Source organism: Fusarium phalaenopsidis (assembly GCF_050370095.1).
Source record: "Fusarium phalaenopsidis strain FUZ10S chromosome Unknown contig_32332, whole genome shotgun sequence".
In the NCBI taxonomy this organism is placed as follows: domain Eukaryota; kingdom Fungi; phylum Ascomycota; class Sordariomycetes; order Hypocreales; family Nectriaceae; genus Fusarium; species Fusarium phalaenopsidis.
Window position 1 is genome coordinate 2,643,271 of NW_028145391.1, and position 25,072 is coordinate 2,668,342.

The following is a 25,072-nucleotide window of genomic DNA, read 5'->3' on the forward strand; positions in this document are numbered from 1 at the left end:
TACCGCGGACTCTGAAGAACAGGACGTCTTTGAGTCTGTGCTAGGTTCCCTGCCTCGAAATCCAAAAGTTCTTGGACAGCTCGAATGCATCTCATTCTCCACACAGCGCACAGGTTGCACGTGAGGAGAAGCCGGTGCAGTTCAGTGCTGGGATCATTCTTGTTTGCTTGAGTGACGTCGGTTGACCACAAGTGCAGTTCAACATCTACATAGAACATACTAATCGCAAGATCCCCGAGTCTTAATTCGACAGACTATAGGCCTCCTGCATGATGCAGAGGCTTTCTCGGCACTTGAAAAATCGTTCCAATGATTAAATCACATCAACAGAGGAAGCACTAGGCATTTCTCTCCACGACGGTACTCAATAGGCCGGTCCTTTCGTCTCATTCATCAAGCGAGCATTAGCCCACATGTTGGACCGTCGAGCTACACAGCGTCTGCTGTCCTTCGCAGTTTTGTGCAAGCCAGTACGCCTGTACTCCGTGTGTGGTTCTGGAGATACAAGACACAACCAACGGCCTGGGCCATGTGCGGTTCCGCTCATATCCAGTCCGGGGGCACCCTTTCCAACTCGTCAGCACCAAGGAGCCGTCATCGCTAGACTCTTCTACGCATCCACAGGCATCCCGGGTATTCCTAGGTCCGGCAAATTGGGTCATCGATCGAAATAGCATCGGTGTGCTCGCCTAAATTGCCTAGCCTTGATCCATCCAGCCACGACAGTATCGCACAAGGCACTAGCCTTTTGGCATTGAAGATACTTGAGCCTCTGGATCTCACGCACGCAAGCTTATGCGGGAACTCGCGCCTTTGGGTTTGAATTGCGGGCTCTGCAGAAGATGCAGATCGGCTGGCCTCGTTCCTGCAGTAGTGGGCGACTAAACTCGGAGCTGTCTGGTTCGGATTTCGCTTCTCTGGCCACTGAGCCAATGCCACCGTTGATACAGGGTCAAATGCCTGCCCTGATTGGAGGGGCGCTGCTGCAGACCTGGATATGGGCGAGCTGGGAGGATGGCGCCGTGAGACAAACCTATTTCCCCGTAACGAGTTCCTCCCTCCCACTCGTGTGGTGGAAATTATCCAGGAAGCAAACATTGCTTACGATCGAGACTGGACGATCCGTAAACGTTGGACCAGTCCGGCTTATGCGGTTCTCAGCCAAGTCTGCTCCATATAGGATGTCTCGGCTCCATCCAGACCCATGTGGACTAGGCCAGGGCCGAGACAGGTTTTCTCTGGTCATTAGGCTCCTCCTCCTGGGTGGTGGAGCATCTTGGGAGCCTTCCAGGCCCGGTTTTCTCATCAACTTGGGATGGGCCGTGGTAAGCGATTACAGAAGACAGACAGGAGCTTCTTAGTGCCGGGTGTTGTGGCCGCGGCCGCGGTAGTTGGTGTCGGGGGCTACGTAAACGACAAGGGCGCTGGCACAGATTCAGTACCGCCAGAATGGCTGGACTATCCGGATCAGACGGTGAGACTGAGGGTGAGGTTGCGGAATGTCACCTTGGTTGTGAGATCCATGGACACATCGAAGGATCTGCGTTGCTAATCAACGTCCTCAGCGGTGAACGAAGCTAACGAGATGAGCTTAAGATGAAGATGCCCAACACGCTGGCAAGCTAAGTCGAGTTGCGTTCATATTCTCTTTTTGCTTTTTCCAACAAACACGGAGTTGTTTCGGGCTGTTTTTTTTTTTTTACTTCGCCCATCAACCAACAGCCCCCCACGTTGAGATGAGTGTAATTACCTGGGTAGGCAGAAGAGTATGCAACTCGCTATGGCCAGATGTTCTCTGGCAAGAGTATCCGTCGAACATGGACGAGTGGAAGCTCCTGAAAAGAGGCTTGCTCTCAGCATCTTGGGATCAGATGAAACCGCCAACAGGGACAAGGACAAGACTCGACGACGGGAGAGACCCTCTCTTTTCTCCGCCATCGGCCACAGACGTGTCTGGGTTTAATTAACTTTTCTTTTTGCCTTTCGCCCATTCGCAAGGGCCATGGCTTCCTATCCATGTGCGCAGCGCACGCCCGCAACGCTGCATGTTGGCCTGGGCTCTCTCACTGGTTGAGGATAGGTGATTGGGGCTGGGCACATCAGAGTTTCACCAAGATGGCCTGTTCTCAGCACCTCTGCTCTGTGATGTTGGGCGGAGGCGTTTCAGGAGCACATATTTCCCCGGAACCCCGGGCGTTGAGGCCTTCCAGAGGGCCTTGCTTTCGTCCCCTGTCTGTGTGTTCGTCTGGCCTTGACGACCTACAGAGTGTATGTGGTGAAAAGGAAGCTCAGATCGGACCGAGGTCCTGGTTTCTCGCATTTGAAAGGGCTGATGAGTCGCCGAGGCTGATGGGCTAACCTGTCTCGGTATCAGAGCCAGATGCAGCGTGATAATCATCAGTCTGACACATGCGAGGTGCAGGCCTGTTCGTCCAGATGTTGGGACGAGGGACGTGGGCAAAGGAATCGCGAAACGTGAAGATGAAGCTTGGACAATTGGTCATGATTATCGAGCAGATGTAGGTCCATGGCGTTCCGAGAGCGGTGAGAAGTTGTCACACCTTGGTTGAGCGATGTCGGTATGGGTTCCTCGTGGCTCCTATCGTTCGTATGGCGTCGTCAGGCCTTGTAGCCACTGCTGGTGAGTGAAACTCTTGGCGACGGGTTTGTGCCCGGAGAAGCAGATGGAGTCCATGGTTCAGTAGAGCCTGCATGCACGCTGCGGGTGACACAAGAAGCGTCCAGGCTCTTCTATCTGGATCCAGCGCCTACCTATCTACATGGGATCTTAGCCCGACTTTGCAGTGCTTGGTGCAACAGACAGTTCGTACCTAGTCGCCGAAAGGCGAGGCAAACCAAGAAACGGAACCGCGTCGGCGCTGGAATCAGTAACAGTACCGAGCCGAACGCAAGGTCAAGCCCGAGGCCCCGTCACGGTCAGTCAGGATCATGGCCACGACCAGGAAATCATGAACTCGAAGCCGGGCACGAGACGTCACTGGGAGGCGAGTGCAGAGACAGAGGCCAAGTCATCCGGGGACCCAGAGACGTCACAGGGCGCCTTCTCCAAGGCTCAGCGGGGTGCAGAAGGCTGTAGCGGGCTGGTCAAGCCCCCGCCATCGACTGACGCGCCCTGTGACCACTGACAGGCAGAGCTCTGAGGGGTCGTGATCGGCGCAGAAGCAGGCCACATCCTCACTCAGCAACTCCGGCGCATCCTCATCATGGACTCTACGATCCCTAACAAATAGCCTCGTCTCTCTATCATCTTCGACGACCCTAGATGTTTTGCTATCAACCCTCAGCAAGCAAACAGACCTATCATTTACCTGAGCATCTGCTCTAGCACGCATCCTGTCAACTTGCAGCTCCCGTCAGCTTGTAGCTACCCACATCAACCCCTCCAAACTGCCGACCTAACTCAGCCAATCGTCGTCACCTTGACAGCAAGCAAACATCCATTGACTCTTGACGTCTTCACCGACCCAGCTCGCCTCTACTGCCTCGAATACATTGCTTGTACATCACCTCACTTCTCAGGAGAGCAGAAAGTACCACCCTCTATCATGGCCTCTCCAACAGACGGCACTGCGGTTCCCCGCAACGAGTCGCCGACCAGATCTCCGCGATCAGCTTCGATATCGTTGCAAGCAGCCGCGACCATGAATGCGGGACTCCAGCACGAGCCCACACGACGTACGACTCCATCTGGAAACTTCTATGGTCTGAATCTCTCTAACAGGAAACCAGGGTCGTCTAGCAGCTCCCTTTCCCGACATCGATCCTCACCTCAAGCCGGCCGCCGTCGATCTGCCGTCCTCATGAACCTCCAGCTCAACGACCCATCCATACCAGCTCCCGGCGAGATGGTCAGCGAAGAATCCGGCCTCACGACTGCGAGCCCACGGCCGATTTCTGGCTCGCCCCTGTTGGTTGACCCTCATCATCATAGAACGCCCAGTCTGGGCGAGCTCCATCAGGAACTAGAGGCGGAGCAAGAAGCCCATGTGGTATGCGAACTGGGTGTCATGTGCAACAATATTGACTAACGGTTGATAGAACCGCCTCTTGCAGATGATTCGACAGCAGCAGCTCGAGCTCCAACGGCTCCAGGCCGGTCAGCCACAGAACGTAAACCAGACCTCTGCTGTTGACGATAGCAGCGCCATCTCTGAGCGGTCGGCCCATGGCACGCCTCATGCCTCGAGCTCCCAGATTGCGATCCCTCCCTCCTTGCCCTCTGGCGGCTCAGGTCCCCGGTCCGCCACTCATCGCCATCCCCGAAGCTCCTTTGACATGGCTCGCGCCGACCTCCAGCGACGATCTAGAACGCCCAGTCGCAGCGGTGCTTCCCCGCGTCTCCGTTCGACGTCCATCGGTGGTGAAAGCGGGGACTGGGTCCTTGGCGGCCGAGATGAAAGCGCCTTCTACCAGGCCGAGACTCAGATGCTAGTTCGGGAGAATCAGATGCTTCGTCATCGGATTCGGGAGCTAGGTAAGCACCGGTCAAGTGTAATAGTTTGAGACTATGTGTACTAATGCTCTGACTAGAGAAACAACTATCTGATCTGGGCACTGGCTCCCCCACTGCCCATGAGCCCCCTCACCACTCCAGCCTGACCAGATCTTCCACTACGGCTGAAAAGGAGGAGGAGAAGCCTTTAACTGAAGCGCCAAAGGAAACCTGAATTTGAAACTTGTGGTTCGATCGATTGGGACGCTGATAGGCATTAAGCATCATTGTTGGGGAGTTTAGCGAGTTTGCTTCAGGGTAAGGCAGATGGCTACAATTGTGCGTACGAGGTAAATCAAGTCAGTGCGAAAATCACCGTGGCGTTTGGGTGTGTTTTTCATGCATGGGATGAATGATTGAAGGGGCAGACGAGGTAATGAATGGTTGAACGACTGGATGTGAATGGCAACATCTCGTGGAAGTTGGAGTTGGAGTTGGGGCTGGGCTTGGGTGGACTCATGGCGGCGTTTATTCACGAACTGGGCCAAAATGGTATCGAGAATAACAAAACAAAGCATCCATGACCGAACTGATGGACGATAAGATGCAAAATTCGCCGTGTTACTGCACTAGTTATGTCGGCCCAGGGGCAGTATACGCCGTTGACATGGCGTCATTGGCCAGCTCGGCAGATATATCATGTAGACCGAATATCAGCTGGAGTTTGCAGTTCACAACCAACTCAACAATACCAACAAAATCATGTCCATGATGCTGCGACCACTGGTGAGATCTGCGCCTTCTGGCTGGCGAGGCATTCAGAAACTCAACTTTAGCTCGACATCAGTAGCTAGAGCGGATTTCACCCATGCTGTAAGTGCCGTTCTTCATCATGCCATGTCCGGAGCCGGCGTCGGTCCCTCGCTTCCCGATACATCCCGCCCGACGACCCCATCATGAGATGTTTAGCAAGAGTGAAAAAACTAGACATTGCCTGCCATAGAACAGCCAATTGCCCATGTCAACAACACGTGCACTAACAGTACCTGCTAGGTTGTCGGTGGCGGCGTCGTCGGCCTCGCCATAGCCCGGAAGCTCGCGCAGCGCGGCGACAACTCGACCGTCCTGATTGAGCGCCACAACGCCGTGGGCACCGAGACGAGCTCGCGCAACAGCGAGGTCATCCACGCGGGCATCTACTACGGCCCTTCCAGCCTCAAGGCGAAGCTGTGCATCCGCGGCAAGAACCTGCTGTACGAGCTCTGCGAGAAGCACGACGTCGGCCACCGCCGCACCGGCAAGTGGATCGTCGCGCAGAATGAGGCTCAGCGGGAGGCCCTCGAGAAGATTCATGCGCTGTGCGAGAATGAGCTTGGTGTTCCTACGCGGTGGGTGAGCGGTGAAGAGGTGAGGCGTGATGGTGAGGGCGTTAAAGCAGCATATGCTCTTGATAGTCCAACCACGGGTATCGTCGACTCTCATGGACTCATGATGTGTCTCTTGGGACTGTTTGAGGAAGCTGGCGGTGTGGCAGCCCTCAACTCCCCCGTCGTGGGGATAACACCCCTCGGCGCTCAGCCCGGCAGCGAAGGCTGGGAGATTGAAGTCAAGGACGCCTCGACCGGTGAGACGTCGAGCATCACAGCCGAGACTCTCATCAACGCGGCCGGGCTCGGCGCCGCGACCATCCACAACATGATCGTGCCGGCAGACAGGCAGCAGAACCTGTACTACGCCAAGGGCAACTACTTCTCCTACTCTGCGTCGCACCCGCACATCTCTCGCCTCATCTACCCGGCCCCGGAACCCGGCGCCGCGGGGCTCGGTACGCACCTGACGCTCGACCTCGCGGGCCGCGTGCGCTTTGGACCGGACGTCGAGTGGGTCGACCGACCTGACGACCTGGCTGTCAACGCGGCGCGGCTCCCGCAGGCGATAGTCGAGATTCAAAAGTACCTGCCCGGCGTCAAGGCCGAGGACCTCGTGGCCGACTACGCCGGCATCCGACCCAAGCTGGCGGACCAGGGCGCCGTGCTCAAGGGCAAGGGGTTCCACGACTTTGTGATCCGTAGGGAGGAGGGTTATGAAGGATGGGTGAACCTACTGGGCATCGAGAGCCCCGGATTGACGAGTTCGCTGGCCATTGCGGAGGAGGTCGAAGGACTTGTATACGGCAAGGAACAGTCACTGTGAAAGAACGAAAGCTGTTGCGATTTATCCTATTCATGCTCAAAAAGGTATATAGAACGACAGCCTACCATATGTTAGGTAGCGAAGGGTAGTCGGCTGGCCGAGGCGAGAATCAAAAACGCCGCCAGAAGGAACTATGATATTTCTCAAAGGTATCCCACGTCCATGCAAGCAAGCAAAGCAAGGCAAAGCAAAGCAACCGTCGTCGTCATGTGTCATCATCACTTTTGGGAACAAGCACATCGGTCTTCCCAAAGAGACCGCAAGAAAAGCCGCCAACGCCAGCAAATCATGTCATGTCCTCCTCCTTCCTTCATCTCATCGAAACACTAGGACAGAACTTTCGGCTCTGTACGTCGACGTGGAGTTCGTAGATGCCGTTCTGAGCACCAACGAAGCTGTTCGAAAGTTAGAAAGGGGCACTGACTTGGACACGAGGTAATACTTACAGGGTGCGGCCGTCTTCGCTCCAGGCCAATCCGGCCGTATTGTCAGGCGAAGGCGGCATTCCAAGGCCTCCATGATCGTCCTCCCACCGTGTGACGACCTGGTTGACCAAAGGAACTATGATGGAAGTGTCATCTTGGTCACGGTCGCCACCCCGTTCTCTGGCCTGAAGGATCTCGAGGACGGTGAGATAGGACGAGTCCTGCCTTTGGCGCTGCTCCCGAAGCATCGCCACAGTCTCTCCAAGACTCTCCATCCACCGCTGGTCTGGTCTTCTCCCATTCTCAGGGGTGTCAGACGTATCCCGCGCGATCGGTCGAGCTCCGCGAAGGCGATCACCAGCACGATAGGTACCCAACAAGTCTCCCATAGCACGGCCAATACTACTGCTCCTCCGCTCTTCAGGCCTCCCAGAATCGTCGTTGGCGGGCCGGCGAGTCGACCTCTCCGCCCACAGGGTAGTCGTCCCAGCTGTTGGCCTATCATCTGTACCGGCCCCTCTCTGTCTTTCTCGATTGCGGCGACCGAGCTGCATGGCTTCGAGAACCAAAGTCTCGTTTGCGGTGAGGGGGCTGTTGAGTGTGTCAAGCATCTCTAGTCGTCGCCTTGAACTCTCATTGCCTCCTGGACTAGTGGTATTATCTCGTCGATCGCGGCGATTTTCCAAAAGTCGAGGGTCAATTGTGTTTCGGTCAAGGATGTTGATGTGCTCGAAGCCTGGCTCTTCAATGTCAACAATTTGACGGACTGTAAAGTTGCTCCTCATGTCAGCGATGCCAACATGCCCTCGGTCTTCCGTCCAGGCCAGCATGCCGTATGGCCCTGGGCAGAACGCCATGTCTCTGACAGCGCCTGGGCCGCTGTGTGGCCGCGAAGACTGAAAGGACGTTATGAGAGGATCGGCATCAGGATTCGACAGGAGGGCAGCGTTGAAGATTGATATGGTGCCGTGCTGGGTGCCAACAGCAAGGTATGCGCCGGACTCAGAAAAGCAAGCGGCAAAGCTTCCTCGACTATCAGTCTTGTCATCCTTGCGTTGGCTCTTGAGAAGTATCCTCTGCGTCTGCTCCCACTGATATCCCGTGGATTCCCTCGACCTTGACCCCGATTCTGAGGGCTTCCTCACTCGCTGGTGGACGTAGAGATACGGGTCGTCGAGGATGGCGATCAGCAGGCGGCCGTCTGGAGATATGAGGGCGCGGTTTACAAAGTCGGGGTATGTGATTACATCCAGAGGCTCGATTTTCTCCTTCTGGTCGAAGTCACGGAGGCTGACTAGGATCACGGTTCTGTCGTTGTTGGCCAAGATTGCCACTGGTTCGGTGTAGGCCCTGTCATGAGCGGCAAGACTAGTTGGCGGAAACCAAAGGGTGACGCAGTTGACTCGGTCTTTGGCAAGTTTCATGCTTTTGGCTATGAGGCTCTTATTGGATCGTCTGGCTCGCGATATCAGAGAAAACAGGGAGCTTTCACGGGTCGAATCGAGCCCAAGGCTAAGCCGGGTCTCTGGATCAAGATCGAGAGAAGAGCCCTGGTTGTCGTCATCATTACCGTCGTCGAGCCGCATCGCCACGAAATCGCCGTTCTCACTACCACAGCATAGCCATCCTTTCTCGGCGACGAGGCATCGGGGCGCAAAGGTAAGAAGCTTGATGGTTTCGCATTCGCGTGTTGTGGTGTTTAGGCGTTGGACATGGTTACTGCCGTTGCCTCCCGGGAAATAGACGATGTTTTTCTTTTCGGCGCTGACGAGGGAGCGTAATTGCCAGTGCCTGCATGTATGTATCATGAGCATGAGCGCAAGAAGGGGATGTATGATGATGACGTACTGCGGGCGCACGGGGATGCGGTAATGTTTTCGAGACTGCTTCGAGACAAGGGCCTCGGTGGGATAGATCCTATGGGCTATTAGCGATCATTCCGCGGGAGGGCATGATGGCAGAAAATAGTAGTAATGCCACGATGCGATCTGGCGGCGTGGGAGTCATACTCGCTCTCGTCTACCGCCATCCTGACCCAAGCCGCCCCTCAGTCAAAGCGCTGAGTTGAGAGGTCGACGGGCGTTTGGCCACCCGGCGATAGGGGTGATGTTGCGACACTAGGAGATGCGATGACGACGTTTAAGCTCCTGAAATGGCCAACGGTCAGATGCTGGAACGGGCGGGCGAGCTGTTGTGGGACCAGGCGAAACGGGCGAGAGAACTGGAGCTGGAGCTGGAGGCGGAGTCGAAGAGATGGGGAGGTATCTGTGATTCAGGTGCGTATATGGTCGAGGAATCGATGAAGAGAGGCGAAATATCGACGAGGGTCGGCGGCAAAGGGTCGTGCGATTGATGGCAGTGGGTTTATGTAGCGTGCGAATGACGTCTGGCGTGATGAAGGTGGTGAAGTTATGTAGGTAGCGACTGGGTTAATCCAGACCCGACCAAATGGAGCTTCAGCGGCTGCCAGCTCTAGTCGGGGTAAAGCAAAGTACAGTACCACAGCACTGGGATATGGATATGGCGCCCGCTAGGTGTGCTGACATGAGCAAAAGAACAGGATCAAGATTATTGGTCCAGCAACAGAGCCAATGATGGATTTTTTTTTTGTTCAGCCTGCTTATCCAGAGACAGGTTGTGTCTTTGAACGGGAAGTGGGATAAGCGCACCCTGGCAGCTGGAGAGCTACATCATGATGCATCAGCAATTTGGTTTATGATAGGTACCTCCTCAAACTCTTTTGTATGGCAAATAAACCAAGACATGCCTAAAGTCTGCAGCTTCAATGACGCCGATACTGGAGAGCAAAGCAATCGGTCGTTCAACGCCGGGCCCAGTCAAGCATAGAGTAATGTATTCTCCGCCGAGGCCAAACTCCCTCTTAGATCCATCTCAGAGGCCAATTGCATGAACCTGTCGCAAACCCGGTGGCACCGAAGCTCCCTGTCCGGGGGGCGAGCTTTAAAGCACGGACGGTATCACGTGCGGTGCAGCTTTTCTTTTCTCTGCTCCACTCCGGGGCAATGGGCTTCGGTGGTGGCTGGGGATGGAAGCGCTTTCGGCGGGCTGTTTAGCGCGCGCAACTCGGGCCCTCATCGCCGAGTCCGATGCTGGTGATGGGTGCTTTTGGCCCCGCACATTCGGACTTTGCAGTGCCTGCTTTTTGGAGTTTCATGTCCGGCGGAGGGCCAAAACTCCAAGATATGAGCAGAAACTTCAATTGGCATATGCAAAGATCAGATATCCATATTGCAGCCATGCACTTCCTCCCTGCTCCCGCATTCCAATGCTCTACATTCACCGCCATCGGCTGGCCCTCCGATCAAGTAAAAAAACTCGGCCAGAGCCTCCAGGGAGGTTGAAAGTGGGTCTCCGTAGGGAATAACCATGGTCCGAACCTAGCCGGCCAGTGGGGACGCCGCTTGCCTCTTTCCTTCGGCTTCTATGACTGACCAGTGGCCGACCGGGGAAGAAACCTGAGCATCCATTTTTTCTCGGGACAGAAAAATTCGCTTCCCTTCCCTCTCAATCCTCCGCCTCCATCCATCTTGTAAAACACCTCTCTCCCCCATTCAATCTCCGACTTGCGCTTTCATCCTTTTTTCTTTCCTGTCTTCTATACCCCCATTACAATAATCAAGATGTTGGCTTCGCGTTTGTCGAGAGCTGTAAGTCTTGTCACTGCCCCTCAATCGCTTGATCAATACTGACCACCAACGCTTCCAGCTGCCCCGAGCTTCCCCCATCGTCGCTCGCTCGGCTGCCTTCGCCCGATCTCCTCTCGCCTCCAAGTTCGCTCGCTATGAGTCGACTTCCTCTGAGGGCAAGGTCCAGGGCGCCGTGATCGGTATCGATCTCGGTACCACCAACTCGGCTGTCGCCATCATGGAGGGCAAGGTCCCTCGCATCATTGAGAACTCGGAAGGTGAGTTTCAGCTATCAATTCGCTCACTGGACCCCCCACTAATCAGCACGCATCAGGTGCCCGAACTACCCCCTCAGTTGTCGCTTTCGCCGAGGATGGCGAGCGACTTGTCGGTGTCGCTGCCAAGCGTCAGGCCGTCGTCAACCCAGAGAACACCCTCTTCGCTACCAAGCGATTAATAGGCCGAAAGTTCAGCGATGCTGAGGTGCAGCGCGACATCAAGGAGGTCCCCTACAAGATCATCCAGCACAGCAATGGCGATGCCTGGGTCTCTGCCCGGGACAAGAACTACTCCCCCTCCCAGATCGGTGGCTTCGTCCTGAACAAGATGAAGGAGACCGCCGAGGCCTACCTCTCTAAGCCCATCAAGAACGCTGTCGTCACTGTCCCTGCCTACTTCAACGACTCTCAGCGTCAGAGCACCAAGGATGCCGGTCAGATCGCCGGTCTCAACGTCCTCCGTGTCGTCAACGAGCCCACTGCTGCTGCCCTCGCCTACGGTCTTGAGAAGGAGACCGACAGCGTCGTCGCTGTCTACGATCTTGGTGGTGGTACCTTCGATATCTCCATCCTGGAGATCCAGAACGGTGTCTTCGAGGTCAAGTCTACCAACGGTGACACCCACCTTGGTGGTGAGGATTTCGATATCCACCTCGTTCGCCACATGGTCCAGGACTTCAAGAAGACTTCTGGCCTTGACCTGTCCAGCGACCGCATGGCTATCCAGCGTATCCGTGAGGCCGCTGAGAAGGCCAAGATCGAGCTTTCCTCCTCTCTCTCTACCGACATCAACCTTCCTTTCATCACTGCTGATGCCTCCGGCCCCAAGCACATCAACATGAAGCTCACCCGAGCTCAGCTTGAGAAGATGGTTGACCCTCTCATCAGCCGCACCATCGAGCCTGTCCGCAAGGCCCTCAAGGATGCCGGCCTCCAGGCCAAGGAGATCCAGGAGGTTATCCTCGTTGGTGGTATGACCCGTATGCCCAAGGTCGGCGAGTCCGTCAAGAGCATCTTCGGCCGTGACCCCGCCAAGTCCGTCAACCCTGACGAGGCTGTCGCCATCGGTGCCGCTATTCAGGGTGCTGTTCTGTCTGGTGAGGTCAAGGATCTCCTCCTCCTTGACGTCACTCCTCTATCCCTCGGTATCGAGACCCTGGGTGGTGTCTTCACCCGTCTGATCAACCGCAACACCACCATCCCCACCAAGAAGTCCCAGGTCTTCTCCACTGCAGCTGACTTCCAGACCGCTGTCGAGATCAAGGTCTACCAGGGTGAGCGTGAGCTCGTCAAGGACAACAAGCTTCTCGGAAACTTCCAGCTTGTCGGTATCCCCCCTGCCCACCGTGGTGTTCCCCAGGTCGAGGTCACCTTCGACATTGACGCCGACTCTATTGTCCACGTCCACGCCAAGGACAAGTCCACCAACAAGGACCAGTCCATCACCATCGCCTCTGGCTCCGGTCTCTCCGACAGCGAGATCCAGCAGATGGTTGAGGACTCCGAGAAGTACGCCGAGGCCGACAAGGAGCGCAAGGGTGCCATTGAGGCCGCCAACCGTGCCGACAGCGTCCTGAACGACACTGAGCGTGCCCTCAACGAGTACGCTGACAAGCTCGACAAGACTGAGGCCGACTCCATCAAGGAGAAGGTCACCACTCTCCGCGAGTTCGTCGCCAAGAACCTCTCTGGCGAGGGCACTGCCACCGCTGCTGAGATCAAGGAGAAGGTCGACGAGCTCCAGGTCGCCTCCCTCAACCTCTTCGACAAGATGCACAAGGCCCGCAACGAGAGCAGCGAGCAGTCCTCTGGCGAGCAGCAGCAGTCTCAGGAGGGTGAGAAGAAGGACGAGAACAAGCCCTAAGGGATTTGACATCTCGGAGCTGTAAAACAACAAGAAAAGAAAAAAGATATCATGAGGAGTGAGGGGTACGCGGCTTAGAACCCTTCTCTCCATGTATTCCATTGTATTCATATCCCGCCCTGGCCGTATGTAGTTTTTACCCATGTCCTTGATTTAGGGTTGGCGGAACAGGCGTTGGAGCTTTAAAACCTCTATTGAGAGATCACTTGGGACGTTTTACGAGATGATGGTACGGAAAGGGGGTCAGTGTTTGCATATACTTGTACAATGACGAACCTGTTGTAGGTAGAATAATAACACATCCCCCCTCAATCGATGCTTTCGATGAAGTTGATGGCCCGTCAAGTCACAGTGATCATCATACATGTACTCATGTGATGTTATTTGTTATGATAAGGAAATGAAAAATGACTGTATGTTTGCGTATCATGACATCCATGCCCACGCTGTGTTGAGTCTGTTTACTCCATGTAAATGAATCGTCTTGGCCTTTTTAGAACCGTCCTTCTCATCAGCTCCTTCAAGCGGATTTCCTCCATTCAATTCCATCATAGACCGTGCGTGCTTTAATCGTGATGCGTGCTCTGTAGGCAGCTGAAAAGTATCGTACAGAGAGCCCCGCGCATTGGGATCGCGCAGCGGTACTCGCTCTCCGGGGGTGGCCGTGCCCGTAAAGAGGAGCTGGCGACCTTCGATCTCGAGCTCGGACACAGGACGGACCTTGCGGTCGTCCTTCTTGCGCTTCGTTTTGGTGGTTGGTGAGGGTGCAGATGGGGTTTCGAGAAACCAGCCTCTGCGCTGGGCGAGGCGGCGTTCGAGAAGTTGACGGAGGACGGAGATGAAGATGGATATGACGAGGAGGATGATGGCCATGGCAACGATTGTTGCTGGAGCTGGGCGACCCAGCCCTGGCCATGAGGGAGGAGGCTGAGGTTGCCAATGCCGCAGCGGCTTTGCGCTGACTGTATCGTGATCCATGTTGGATGAAGTCAACTTCAGCAAAGGGATAGAGGAACTCGAAGGGTTGTCACTAGAAGACCCGCCCGACAAAAAGGCATGACGAGGATCCCGAGAAGGATGAGAGTTCAGACAAGAAGAGAAGAGCACAGACGAGCAGCTAGCTAGGTAAAAAGGGCACAGCTTAGAGGCACACGAGGCGGTGAAAGTAAACAAACGACATCATTTGCGCCAAGACACGGTGCTGATAGAACCGAGAGGGCCCATCTCTGGACTGGAATGGAGGCAGACCGGGCGATTGGGTGACAAGGCATTTTTGATAGAACTGCACCGAGACACCGAGGGCTAGGATACGGCGCTATTTGTAAAGGGAGGCATGTGGTTGGAGTGCTTAGAAAAGCCGCGACCTAGATGTATCACTTTTGGTCTGATGTATTTTGACTATGATCTCCCGAAACCGAACCAGCCCCTCTTGGGTTGCTGAGGCGCTGGCTCTTCCGTGCCAGCCGTCTCTTCCTTTGCAGGCTCAGCGGCTGCTGCCGGCGTCTTGCTAGGATAGTCGATGTAGTTCCAGGCCACGTCCAGGAAGATGGGCTTCACGGGAATGAGGGCCAGCTTGGGAGGGAACTCGACAATGTGCGACAAGTTGACGCCTGCAGAGGGGTACTCATGGAGGCTCTCGATGAGCGGCCGTTGGACGCCGCTAAACTGCTTGCTATTCTTGCGGAGATTGTCAATGTGCACAAGAGCGCGATGGCGCTGAAGCTCGCCGTTGAGGATTGTCTGTAGGAACTCGACAGCTGTGGATGAGACAGTCAAGCTCAGAGCAGCCGCGTCTTCGGCCTTGGGGACCTTGGACAGGGCATCTTCAACAAGTCCATCGGCATGGTTGATGAGGGCAAGGGCGTTAGCAGCACTACCAGCGATGGCGTGAGAGCGGGCAATTGCCAGAGCCCTATAATGCTGTTAGTTCTGATCGTCAAGAGGGTTGGTGCACGACTTACTTGAGGGCCTCAAAGTACTTGACATAACCGTCAATCTGGTCAGCCAGTTCTTGGTCGTTTGCCACACCTGGTAGTTCCTTGATAGACTCGATATTTTGCAGCGTTCCGTCGTATAGAGCAACCTTCTCCTTGAGCTTGGCCAGCTTCTTTCCCGGGGGAAGCTCCTTTTCATGCTTGGCCGCCTCTTCGGCAGTCTTGCCCTTCCTTCTCTTCTTTGCTCCGTACTCCTCGGGCGCGCCGTCGTGGTGTCCTGTTAGAACCCGGTTACGGCCAATTCTCCAGCTGACTGTCTCAAAGTTGACAGCGGTTCTCGTGATCTGCAGGCTCTGCATCCGGGGATCGCTTTGCTCCACGCCTTCGCCCTTCATCTCCTCAATGGCCTGCTTGGTGGCATCGACAGCGTCTTGGCTGAGCATCAGGATATCATCATAGGCAGCAGCTAGCTCATGTGGCTCCCGTCCCTTAGGCTCTGCCAGATTCTGGGTAAGCTTCTCCTTTGCAGCGAGCATGGCACCCCAAGCCGTTGCAATCTGAGCATCCTCGATGCTGACTTCTCTGGAGCGCCAAGTCAAAGTCTTGGGCGCGCCCTCGGCACTAGCAACGCCATCTTCTGCCTCTTCCGCTGACCTGAGAATGCTGGGATCGATCTGATTAATCTCGTTGGCGAGTTCGGATTCGGATTCGGGAAAGGCCTTTCGAGCAATGGTGGGAATCGGAACGGTTCGCGGCGTCTGCAATTGATACGCAGCATAGCGAATAGAGGGGTCAATAGTCTCGGAGAGGAGATCCTTGAAGATATCGCCCTTGGTGATAGTTGCCAGAGCGCTGTAGATGATGCGCGCCTTCGCATAGCTTCGCAAGCTGGTATCCCAGGCCGTCTTTTCAAAAGCGGCGCTTCCGTGGATCAATGAAGAATATGCCTTGGCCTCGAGGATGTCGGTGGGAGTGGCGCCAGAGGTATCGGCTTGAGAGAGAGCCTCGACAAGTTCATCAGAGGTGCGGGCGGCTTTGACGAGTCGGGAGACGATGTGGGATCGCTTCTTGACGTCGCTCCAACGACTCGACTTCATGCTCATGGCCTGGGCCCAGGCTCGTTCGCTCGTGAGGAGAAGAAGGTTGGCATATCTGGAGCGTGGGTTAGTAGTTTCGGGTTGAGGCTCGAGGTAGTACACACTCGTTGTTCTTGGCGACTTCCTCTGCAGTGACCTTGACAGGGCCTTGAAACTTCCCGCGATTCTTAGTCACGATCCCAAGCTTCTTGCGGCAGCTCAACAGCCGCTTGGCCAGGCTCTGGTGGTAGGACGAGTAGTCGCCATAGAGGAGCGCCTGGTCGCGGCCCTGGACAACGAACTTGGTGATGTCCATGGCGGCGGTGGCGGTGACGACGGATGGAGATACCTGTAGTGAAGGCTCGGAGGGGCCAGTGGAGCTACAATGTCAAGGGTGACGACTAAAGATGAGGTCACGTTTCCAGGCGATAAAGGCTGAATGAGGCTCGACGTGGAGGTTTAGCTCAGTAGCGGGGGTTCATGGGCCGTGTTGTCAAATGGCGGGGCACCAAAAATTCACACAACGGACGGTAAATTGTTAGTGGAGCGGATGGAAGGCGGCACGGGCGGGCATCTGCCATCAGTCAGGGCAGCTGCCTCGAAAATTCTCTAAATTGAAATTACATAAGCGCGCGGCTGCATGCATCATCGCCATCCTCATCATAAGTCTGAGTTCATGATGGACTGATGATAAACACATGCTTGCTCCTGGCCAAATCAATTAGCGATACAAGCTCTTTTTCTGGAGGGGGGAAGCTATTGCAATGTGGAAAGTCTTTGAGCTATTAATTTGTTTTGACTTCCTGGCAGCTATCAGAGTTTAGCTGGCCCCTGCGGAATGCGGTCATGTGCCATTGTAGACATTGATGGATGGGCATTGTGAGTGTGAGGGACCATTCAGCTGCTGATAGCAAGTATACTTCTTATTCAAGTTGCCTGGTCAGCATGAGTCAATAACCCAATTCCAGGTACCGACGATTGGGTATCCCACTATTACAGAACCGAATCCGTCTTACATTGTGTCAACAGCTAATTCACACCTGAGGCTAATAGTGAATGAATACGGACGACAATGTGCATCAAGGGACTGAATCCATCTCAGGCCATCACTCCTCCAGGCACCCCTGTCACAGCCCACCATCGTCCCGTTCACAACAAGCGTCTCTGGCGCCAGAAAAACAGGCTCGTACGCTCCATTGTCAGACTTTGGGAAAAAGCCTCGAATGCTTCTTTGATCATGTGCTCCTGTTCGATGCAGATGCCCCGCAGAGCCCGCTTGGGCTAAGCCCGGATAGGTAGCCACCCTGTGACCACCGTCGATGCAGCCTGCAAGTCACGCATTGTCACGCGCCGAGGGACGTGCTTCTCTAAATCTACACTTTGCCTTGAGAACCTCACCTCGTTCTTCCTTCTCACTCGCACTGCACCTCTTTATTAAAAAAGGACAAAGCCCAGGGCGGCTCGAGGGAACAGAGACCTTGCATAGGCTCTCACCTGCTGGCTTTCCATTATTCTTTTCACCCGTGGAGCCGGGCCTTGAGGTCCTTCCCTTGTTCCTTGTTCGCCCCTCGCTCGCCTTCCATTTGATATCGAGCCGCTTATCATCGCCTCCATTTCAACCAACCTTGAACCCTCCAAAAGCACCTTGCACTTCTCGCCTCTGCGCTCAAGTGTTTGCACCTCGCTCGTTGCCCTTCTGCGTCGCACATTTCTCACACTTGCTACCTGCTCCTTGCGCCCGCAACCACGTGACAGTAATTCTTGTCATGAGAGCGGCACTTGTTCTCATGAACCCGACCCACGAAACACCTCTCGCGAATTTGACTCTTACTCTGCAACCTGCCGCCTGCCACCTGCGGCCTTCATAAAGAGATGGCTACAAATGGTATGTTAAGCTCGTGAACGAGATGAGACTGGATTAAGTGAAGCGATCTGTTTCATTTCATCTCGTCCGTTACTCCGTCCTAACTTCTAACGTTATGTCCAGGCCAGTCATCTCGCTCCGCCAACGCCGTTCCCTCATGGAATCCCGCCGCGCTGCTGCAGCCAAATCGCAAGACGCCCTCGAGTCCAGATCTCACCAACCCTGCCCAGAGGCAGTTTTCGCCATCCCAGAACCTTCAAAGAAATCTACAGAGACCGCAGGCGAACAACCCCGTCGTCTTTCAGTTCTCAAGTCCAAATGATACCCCGTCTGCCGGTCCATCTAGTCGATCATCCACCCCAGGAAGCAGCTACACGAACGGAACCAATGGCGCCGGTGCATTCATTGAGCGTATGAATAACATTCAGCATCGTTCGGTAGTTCCGCAGGCCAAGCGACGACGAGTGGAGGACAGAGAAGGCTCTCATGATGGCCAAGCTCCCACGGTCCGTGGCGGAAGCGGGATTTTGGGAGGATATATCCAGGAGAAGCGCAAAGAGGCTAACAGCTCAACTGCCTCGCCAGCCATGACTGTCGACCTCACCAGTGGTATGTCTAAATGCTTGCCATCCCTTGTACGTGCTTGCTAACCTGCTCAGGAAACGATGATGAAGAGGTAGTCATACAAGACCCTCGCGATGAGGAGGTTTGCTATGGTATGATCAAGGCGGCGCTGAGCTGCAGCCGAGTTCCCTCGCCAAAGCCAGGTTCTGTGCAGAGCCTCTGGGGCCCAGGCTACCAGCCCGCTATCAAGGTCGTACTCAAGAGGCAGGTGGGCGATACATCGTTCAAAATACAAGCATACGACCACACGCGGCAGATCATTGGTCTCGTTGAAGCTGCAAGTGCCCGTGCTGTTGCTCCTCTTCTCGACTCGAATATTCATTTGAGAACAGAATGCCGGATCCCGCCACAACCCAAGCAACCCGGTGAGGAACCTGGCCAGCCGACTTCTCGATCTTACACTCTGGACATTGTCATGTACGGGCCCGTCAAGTATGCGCGCAATGTGGGCGCGCACCTGAGCAAGTACAACCAGAAGTTGTTAGCTCCCTACCTGGTCCAGAAGGGCATTCGCGTCCAGAACCCTCACGTTCTCGAATATCGTCCCCCCGCCCCGAGGTCATATTCTTCTACCACCTCTTCAGCCGATGGACAAGGGGGTTCCTTCACCAGCACCGTCACTACTCGTACCGTCGAGGAGATTCGTTCAGAAGTTATGGGCGTGTTCGACTCCCTCACGCGAAACGACGATCTGCCCGAAATGGAACCTTCCTCCAACATCCTCACACCTCTGCTTAAGCACCAGAAGCAAGGATTGTTCTTCATGTCAACCAGGGAGCAGCCCCGAGACGTGCAGGCGCAGGAAAAGACCATGGTATCATTCTGGCAGGACAAGATAGGCCCGGCCGGACAAAGGCTGTTCCTCAATGTCATCACTGGACAGACCCAATCCAGGCCGCCGGCAGAAACTCGAGGTGGAATCCTGGCTGACATGATGGGTCTTGGTAAGACGTTGAGTATTCTCTCACTAATCACATCCTCGACCGACAAAGCACTCCAGTGGGAGCAACGAGCTCCGATCCAGCCAGAAGCTCCAGAGCAAAGGCAGTCGAGGCATGATGTTCTCACCCAGCAGCCAAGCCTTGCCTTGACACCTCTGATGCGAAACTCCAAGGCTACTCTGCTTGTCTGCCCTCTGAGCACTGTTACCAACTGGGAGGAACAGATCAAGCAGCACATTCGGCCTGGTACTCTCAACTACCACATTTACCACGGGCCTAACCGAATCAAGGATCCTGCGAGGCTGGCCGGCTTTGACCTTGTCATTACTACATACGGCTCCGTTTCGAACGAGCTCAGCTCTCGCCGGAAGAAGAAGGATGGGCTGTACCCGCTGGAGCAGCTTGGATGGTTTAGAATTGTGTTGGACGAAGCACATATGATTCGTGAACACTCAACTCTACAATTCAAGGCGATTTGTCGACTGCAAGCCAATAGACGCTGGGCTGTCACCGGAACCCCTGTTCAGAATCGACTTGACGATCTGGCAGCCTTGCTCGCTTTCCTCCGCCTCCATCCTTTCCACGATCGGAGCAAGTTTCTCCGTTACATCGTGGAGCCTTTCAAAGCGTGCGATCCCGAAATTGTGCCCAAGCTACGAGTCCTCGTTGACACGATCACACTACGGCGACTTAAGGACAAGATCAACCTGCCTCCTCGAGAGGATCTTGTGATAAAGCTTGATTTCAGCCCCGAGGAGCGCAGCATCTACGAACTTTTCGCAAGAAACGCCCAGGATCGAGTCAAGGTGCTGGCCGGAATTAATAATGGAAAGGCCCTTGGCGGAAACACGTATATCCACATCCTGAAGGCCATCCTGAGACTCCGGCTGCTTTGCGCGCACGGCAAAGACCTACTCAATGACGCTGATCTAGATGCCCTGCAAGGAATGTCGGCAGAAATGGCAATCGATATTGACGATGACGACGATGAAGATGACAAGCCGTCTCTGTCGGACCAGAAGGCGCACGAAATGTTTACTCTCATGCAAGAGACCAACAATGACGCATGTATCGAGTGCAGCAGGAAGCTTGGCTCTAACGAGAGCTCCAACATCGAAGCCGAAGGTCAGGATGACATCCTAGGATACATGACTCCCTGCTTCCACGTCATCTGCCGATCTTGCATCAAGATATTCAAGGACCGGGTGAGATCTCTGATGGCACCAGGCGAGACGTCTGGATACTGCCCAGTCTGCAACGCCTACGTCAAGCATGCATTCGTGCAGCTTCACCGTAGGGAGGTGGATGCGGAGCATGATGGTCCAGCCAAGACCAAGTCGCGGAACTCGGTCAAGAATTTCGACAAGTACGATGGTCCTCATACCAAGACGCGGGCTCTGGTCGAAGAGCTCTTGCAGGCTAAAGCAGCCAGTGAGGCCAATCCTTCTGAGCCGCCTTACAAGTCTGTTGTCTTCTCGGGATGGACCTCACACCTGGATCTCATCGAGCTGGCCCTCAATGCCGCTGGAATCAAGTTCACGAGACTGGACGGCAGTATGAGCCGCACACTCCGAACATCGGCCATGGACAAGTTCCGTGAAGACAACACGGTCCATGTCATCCTTGTCTCGATCATGGCTGGTGGACTGGGTCTGAACCTGACAGCAGGCAACAACGTGTATGTGATGGAGCCTCAGTACAACCCGGCGGCAGAGGCTCAGGCTATCGACCGAGTCCATCGACTGGGACAGAAGCGACCTGTCCGCACAGTTCGGTACATCATGCGCGATAGTTTCGAGGAGAAGATGCTGGAGCTTCAGGAGAAGAAGATGAAGCTTGCCAGCCTCAGTATGGACGGACAGAGCAAGACGCTGGATAAGGCCGAGGCGGCTCGGCAAAAGCTGATGGACCTTCGAAGTCTTTTCAAATGAGTCACGACATGCACTGCACTGCACAGTCGGTTGGACGACTGGATGGGAAGACGGACGCTGCATTGGGCAGGCGTTTTTGGTGTGTTTTCTCACATTTGATTTCTTTCATTTCTTCTGTCTTCTTCTCTTCTCTCTGCTCACTCACAGTGAGCCGGTTCGGGCTCAATTAGCATCATCCTGGAGCGTGAGCGCGCAGGCATATATACATGGATTTCGTTTTGGTTCGTTCCGTTCCGTTGTGCGCTACTAGGTTGGCAAAGGGGGGGGCATACACCTGGCTCTCACGAGAGGTTTCTTTGCGTCATGGGAATAACAAAGGGGTTGAATGGGATGGCATGAGCATTGAGTTGAGCAGTTCTCCGATACCACAAAATGCAGGCAGTTCTGGGATTGCGTATGGCGCGGCGTACTATTGTTGCTGTTGTTGACGGGCTTTTGACCCATGGACGTCATGAGCAGCCAAGGTTAATGATAGAGGGGTGATGACATATAGACAGCGGGTATTCAAAGGTATTCATTCAATGAAGAGGGAAAATGAGTTCAAGTTGACAAGTCAACCATGATGTGGTCGATTGATTGATTTGGTGGTATCTAAGTCTCTCAATGATCCCAGTCTTGAAACCCCTTAACGCCAGCCTCGTGCCTCCCTTTTGGCCCATCCACCATCACTCTACTGCCAGCAAGGAATCATATTGCTAGCAGCCATCAAGCAGACTCATCCTCGTGGCGCAGGCCAGAATACTCAGTCCCCTGGTTGGCAGTGCTCAATCTCGCACACAGACTCAGGAGTACGACCGTCTCGGTGGCCGCATAGTGGTTCAGGGCGTCGAGTAGGATCTGTAGGTGACGGCTGAAATTGCCCTCCCACTTGCGGATGATCTCAAAGAGGTTCTCGATGCGAGCTTCGGCATCACCAGCGCCGCCGCCGGCAGCCGAGACGGTGGACGTGTCGTGGGCAGCCGAACCTCGCTGGGTGGCCTTTGTGGTCTGGAAGCGCTTCCACTGATCCGCTGTCATGGTGGGCGGCCTGGTTGCGCCAGAGAGGTCGGGGTCTGACTTTTCGAGCTCGCGGGTGAGCCAGTTTGTGTAGGCGGCGAATATGGTACAGGTCTGCATGAGCTTGGAGTGAATCTGACGAAAGGTTAGTAACTGTGTCACGCCAGGGTGTAGATTAATGTGTACATACCCTCAGTAGCTTGCTGTTGGTAAGCATGCACTCCTTGAGACACGTATCCAAAAAGTCGACGTGATCCTGCATCAGCTTGTCGACAGTCCGCGTAGATACCCCTGGACCCGAGTTCACACCTGTAGCATCCTCGTTGGTCCGCAGCCGCGACATGAACTTGGTCCAGTTGGGCTCAATGACCTCGGCGGTGCAAAAGTATAGCAGCTGCTGGACAAAGACAAGCATTCGCGCGCGGAGAGTCCAGACACGGCGCTTCCAGATCTCCAAGTTGCGCAGGACGCCCTTGTGCGCCCAGCTGATGCCGCGCGTCTGCGTCTGCCATGTGGTGGAGAGCTGCGACTCGAGGTAGCGCAAGGAGAGAAGGTAGCGGAACAGGGTCTGGTATCGCCAGACGGTCTTGCGGCTGATGACGAGGGAGACAGGAAAGGGGACAAGGTAGTCAAGTTGCAGAGAGGTGAAGCCGACGGCGTTCTTGTCGTTGTCAATGGGTTGGTTAGCCAGGGGCTGCAACGCCTCACCCTGCTCAATACCCGTGATGTTAACGACGCGCTGCAGAGCCTTTGTGAGGGTGGTCTCGTTCATCTCGACCTTGACGTCCTCCTTGAAGGGGTCGAGGGAGACGATGCTTCCCGGCTGACGCAGCACCAGGTCCAGCAGAGACTGCAGTTTGCCCGTGTTGACAGACTTGACAGGCTTGCGCAGCTCCGAGGCACCCAGCTCGAGGAAGTAGGAGAAGTAGTCGGATGGGTCGAGGAAGAAGTAGTGCTTAAGAGAGCGGAGACGGGCCGGCAGCGCATGTGTAGTGAGCAGCAGCTGCATGAGAGACTCGTTGGCGTGAGCATATGCGTTATTGACGTTCTCGAGGAACCGGCTGTCGTCGAAAGAGACGGGTACGTCCTTTACAACCTTGCCGACATCGACACCACCACACTCGCGGACGACGTTCAGGTATTTTCCAGCAAGCAAGACCTTGCCCTTGACGCCCTCGAGTTGAGGGGGGATATCTTGTTCTCGAATAGTATATCGTCGCTCCCAGTAGTCGTCTGTATAATCCTGCTCTAGCATCTCGCGGCGGATGCTCTTCTGTTCTTTGATGAGGAACTCTGCATGGGGATCATGAATCCCACCGTGATGAAGCCACTCGTTGAGCATGACCATGTAAGGTTTGCTCGCATCTCGCAATAGTGTCGTCAGTAGAGCTCGGGCTGCTGGGTCTCCCGATAGGGACTCAAGGCGCTTCGTGATCAAGCCAAGAACAACTCCGCCTTTGCATATCTTCTTTCCCGTCATGTTGTTGGGCACCAGCTCACCGCCATCTCGCAGTGTTTCCAGGATGTTTTCAAAGTCGTCGGCACTATCCTCAGACTCGTCCGTCTCCTCATCAAGCAGCGCGTTCTTCTTGAGGAGCTCGTGAGCCAACATGTATAGCTGAAGCATCATCTGTCTCGTGGACAGGGTGTGGATATTGAGCACATGCACCGTAAATGTGTCACTGGTGAGAAACTGTGTCTCGAGCTGTGCAATCATGACCAGGTAGTCATGTAGAAACTTGCGTATTGACGCACATAGGGCGTGGTTGACGGCGCCAAACTCCTCACGACTCTGGACATCGACAAAGGCTTCGAGGGCAGAGTAGTAGGTCGCCATCTTGAGCATCGACAGCGTCAGGTCTTGTAGACTGGGGTCAAGACCGGGGAGCGTCCTGAAGCTTGGCCCAGACAGCCTATCCCTCTCCTCGTTGGGGTTATATCCCTTGGCGAATCTGATGTACTGCCCTTCATATCCCATGAAGACGTAGAGCAGGTCCTCGACTATGGCGGCTTCTTGGAGCTCGAGGCTCAGCTCCCCCAAGGGTTTTGGCTGGGGGGCTTGTGGTACGGTCGATGCGAGAGGCGGGATGGATATTCGAGAAGCCAGAGGCGCTGTAGTATGTGGGAGGAGGGTCGCTTCCGGATTCCATGGTGCTTTATGCATGGTCAGCCTTGATGCTCTCGAGTGTCCAACGGGTCGTCATACCTTGAGGAGTCTCAGCTCTCGACTCCCGCTGTCGTGCCTCGGGCGCCTTGTGCCTCGGTGCTTCCGACGCACTCCTGCTCTCCGAGGGACCTCTCCGTCGAGTGGCCCTATCCGGACTCGTCGCTCGAGGCACCACGCGCTCGAGGTGAGCTTCATAGGTGCGCTCCGTCACCCTCCTCTCCTCATATCTCCTCTCCTCGACGTTGCGGCTCGTCGGCCTTGGGTTCCCGGACGCCGTGCGCTTATGAACGCCCGGGAAGCTCCCCGGATGAGGCGACGGCCCCTTGCTAGACTCGGACCGCTCGCTCTTGAAGCTATCGGTATGCCTGGCGGAGACGCGGGGCCGTTCTTCGCGGTGCTCGCTGGCGCTTGCTCGGCCCGATGCTCTGGGTGCACCGGATGACATGTTTTAGCCGTCCTACATTGAGAGGGCGTCCCTGCGCCGTCGACCAGATAGAAGCCCGGGGACTTAAGTGTGCGGTTGCGGATGTTGGCCGGGGGGTTGTTGATATAAAGGAACTGGTCGGCTTGGGGAAGCTGTAAGTGTGTGTGCCCAATCGCGCGACGACGTGACGTGGGGTTTGTTTCGTCGCGTCAAAATAAATGGATGAGCTTGTGTTACTACGTGGAAGAGAAGTGG

General features: G+C 55.1%; 8 protein-coding genes across 8 annotated transcripts; 4 read left to right on the forward strand and 4 right to left on the reverse strand.

Moving 5' to 3' along the window:
• Nucleotides 1-3,566: 3,566 nt before the first annotated feature.
• On the forward strand, nt 3,567-4,688 carry LRP88_13806 (uncharacterized protein; the record flags this gene model as incomplete). Its single annotated transcript, XM_083250162.1, has 4 exons — nt 3,567-3,696; nt 3,751-4,007; nt 4,060-4,495; nt 4,552-4,688. 4 exons carry the CDS (start codon nt 3,567-3,569, stop codon nt 4,686-4,688), a joined length of 960 nt encoding a protein of 319 aa, XP_083094496.1.
• A 536-nt stretch (nt 4,689-5,224) lies between these two features.
• Nucleotides 5,225-6,646, forward strand: LRP88_13807 (FAD dependent oxidoreductase; the record flags this gene model as incomplete). The annotated part of the gene is made up of 2 exons (XM_083250163.1): nt 5,225-5,326; nt 5,507-6,646. 2 exons carry the CDS (start codon nt 5,225-5,227, stop codon nt 6,644-6,646), a joined length of 1,242 nt encoding a protein of 413 aa, XP_083094497.1.
• A 310-nt stretch (nt 6,647-6,956) lies between these two features.
• Nucleotides 6,957-9,100, reverse strand: LRP88_13808 (uncharacterized protein; the record flags this gene model as incomplete). Its single annotated transcript, XM_083250164.1, has 4 exons — nt 6,957-7,041; nt 7,093-8,862; nt 8,920-8,988; nt 9,081-9,100. 4 exons carry the CDS (start codon nt 9,098-9,100, stop codon nt 6,957-6,959), a joined length of 1,944 nt encoding a protein of 647 aa, XP_083094498.1.
• A 1,612-nt stretch (nt 9,101-10,712) lies between these two features.
• On the forward strand, nt 10,713-12,860 carry LRP88_13809 (heat shock protein 70 family; the record flags this gene model as incomplete). Its single annotated transcript, XM_083250165.1, has 3 exons — nt 10,713-10,739; nt 10,798-10,996; nt 11,053-12,860. The coding sequence occupies 3 exons, from the start codon at nt 10,713-10,715 to the stop codon at nt 12,858-12,860; spliced, it is 2,034 nt and encodes a 677-aa protein (XP_083094499.1).
• A 426-nt stretch (nt 12,861-13,286) lies between these two features.
• Nucleotides 13,287-13,838, reverse strand: LRP88_13810 (uncharacterized protein; the record flags this gene model as incomplete). The annotated part of the gene is made up of 1 exon (XM_083250166.1): nt 13,287-13,838. One exon carries the CDS (start codon nt 13,836-13,838, stop codon nt 13,287-13,289), a length of 552 nt encoding a protein of 183 aa, XP_083094500.1.
• A 420-nt stretch (nt 13,839-14,258) lies between these two features.
• LRP88_13811 (signal recognition particle subunit SRP68) lies at nt 14,259-16,186 on the reverse strand (the record flags this gene model as incomplete). Its single annotated transcript, XM_083250167.1, has 3 exons — nt 14,259-14,772; nt 14,822-15,946; nt 15,996-16,186. 3 exons carry the CDS (start codon nt 16,184-16,186, stop codon nt 14,259-14,261), a joined length of 1,830 nt encoding a protein of 609 aa, XP_083094501.1.
• Nucleotides 16,187-17,742: 1,556 nt separating this feature from the next.
• LRP88_13812 (SNF2 family N-terminal domain-containing protein) lies at nt 17,743-21,230 on the forward strand (the record flags this gene model as incomplete). Its single annotated transcript, XM_083250168.1, has 3 exons — nt 17,743-17,755; nt 17,858-18,343; nt 18,394-21,230. 3 exons carry the CDS (start codon nt 17,743-17,745, stop codon nt 21,228-21,230), a joined length of 3,336 nt encoding a protein of 1,111 aa, XP_083094502.1.
• Nucleotides 21,231-21,935: 705 nt separating this feature from the next.
• Nucleotides 21,936-24,838, reverse strand: LRP88_13813 (gamma-tubulin-complex subunit SPC97; the record flags this gene model as incomplete). Its single annotated transcript, XM_083250169.1, has 3 exons — nt 21,936-22,361; nt 22,417-24,380; nt 24,433-24,838. 3 exons carry the CDS (start codon nt 24,836-24,838, stop codon nt 21,936-21,938), a joined length of 2,796 nt encoding a protein of 931 aa, XP_083094503.1.
• Between the last annotated feature and the right edge of the window lie 234 nt (nt 24,839-25,072).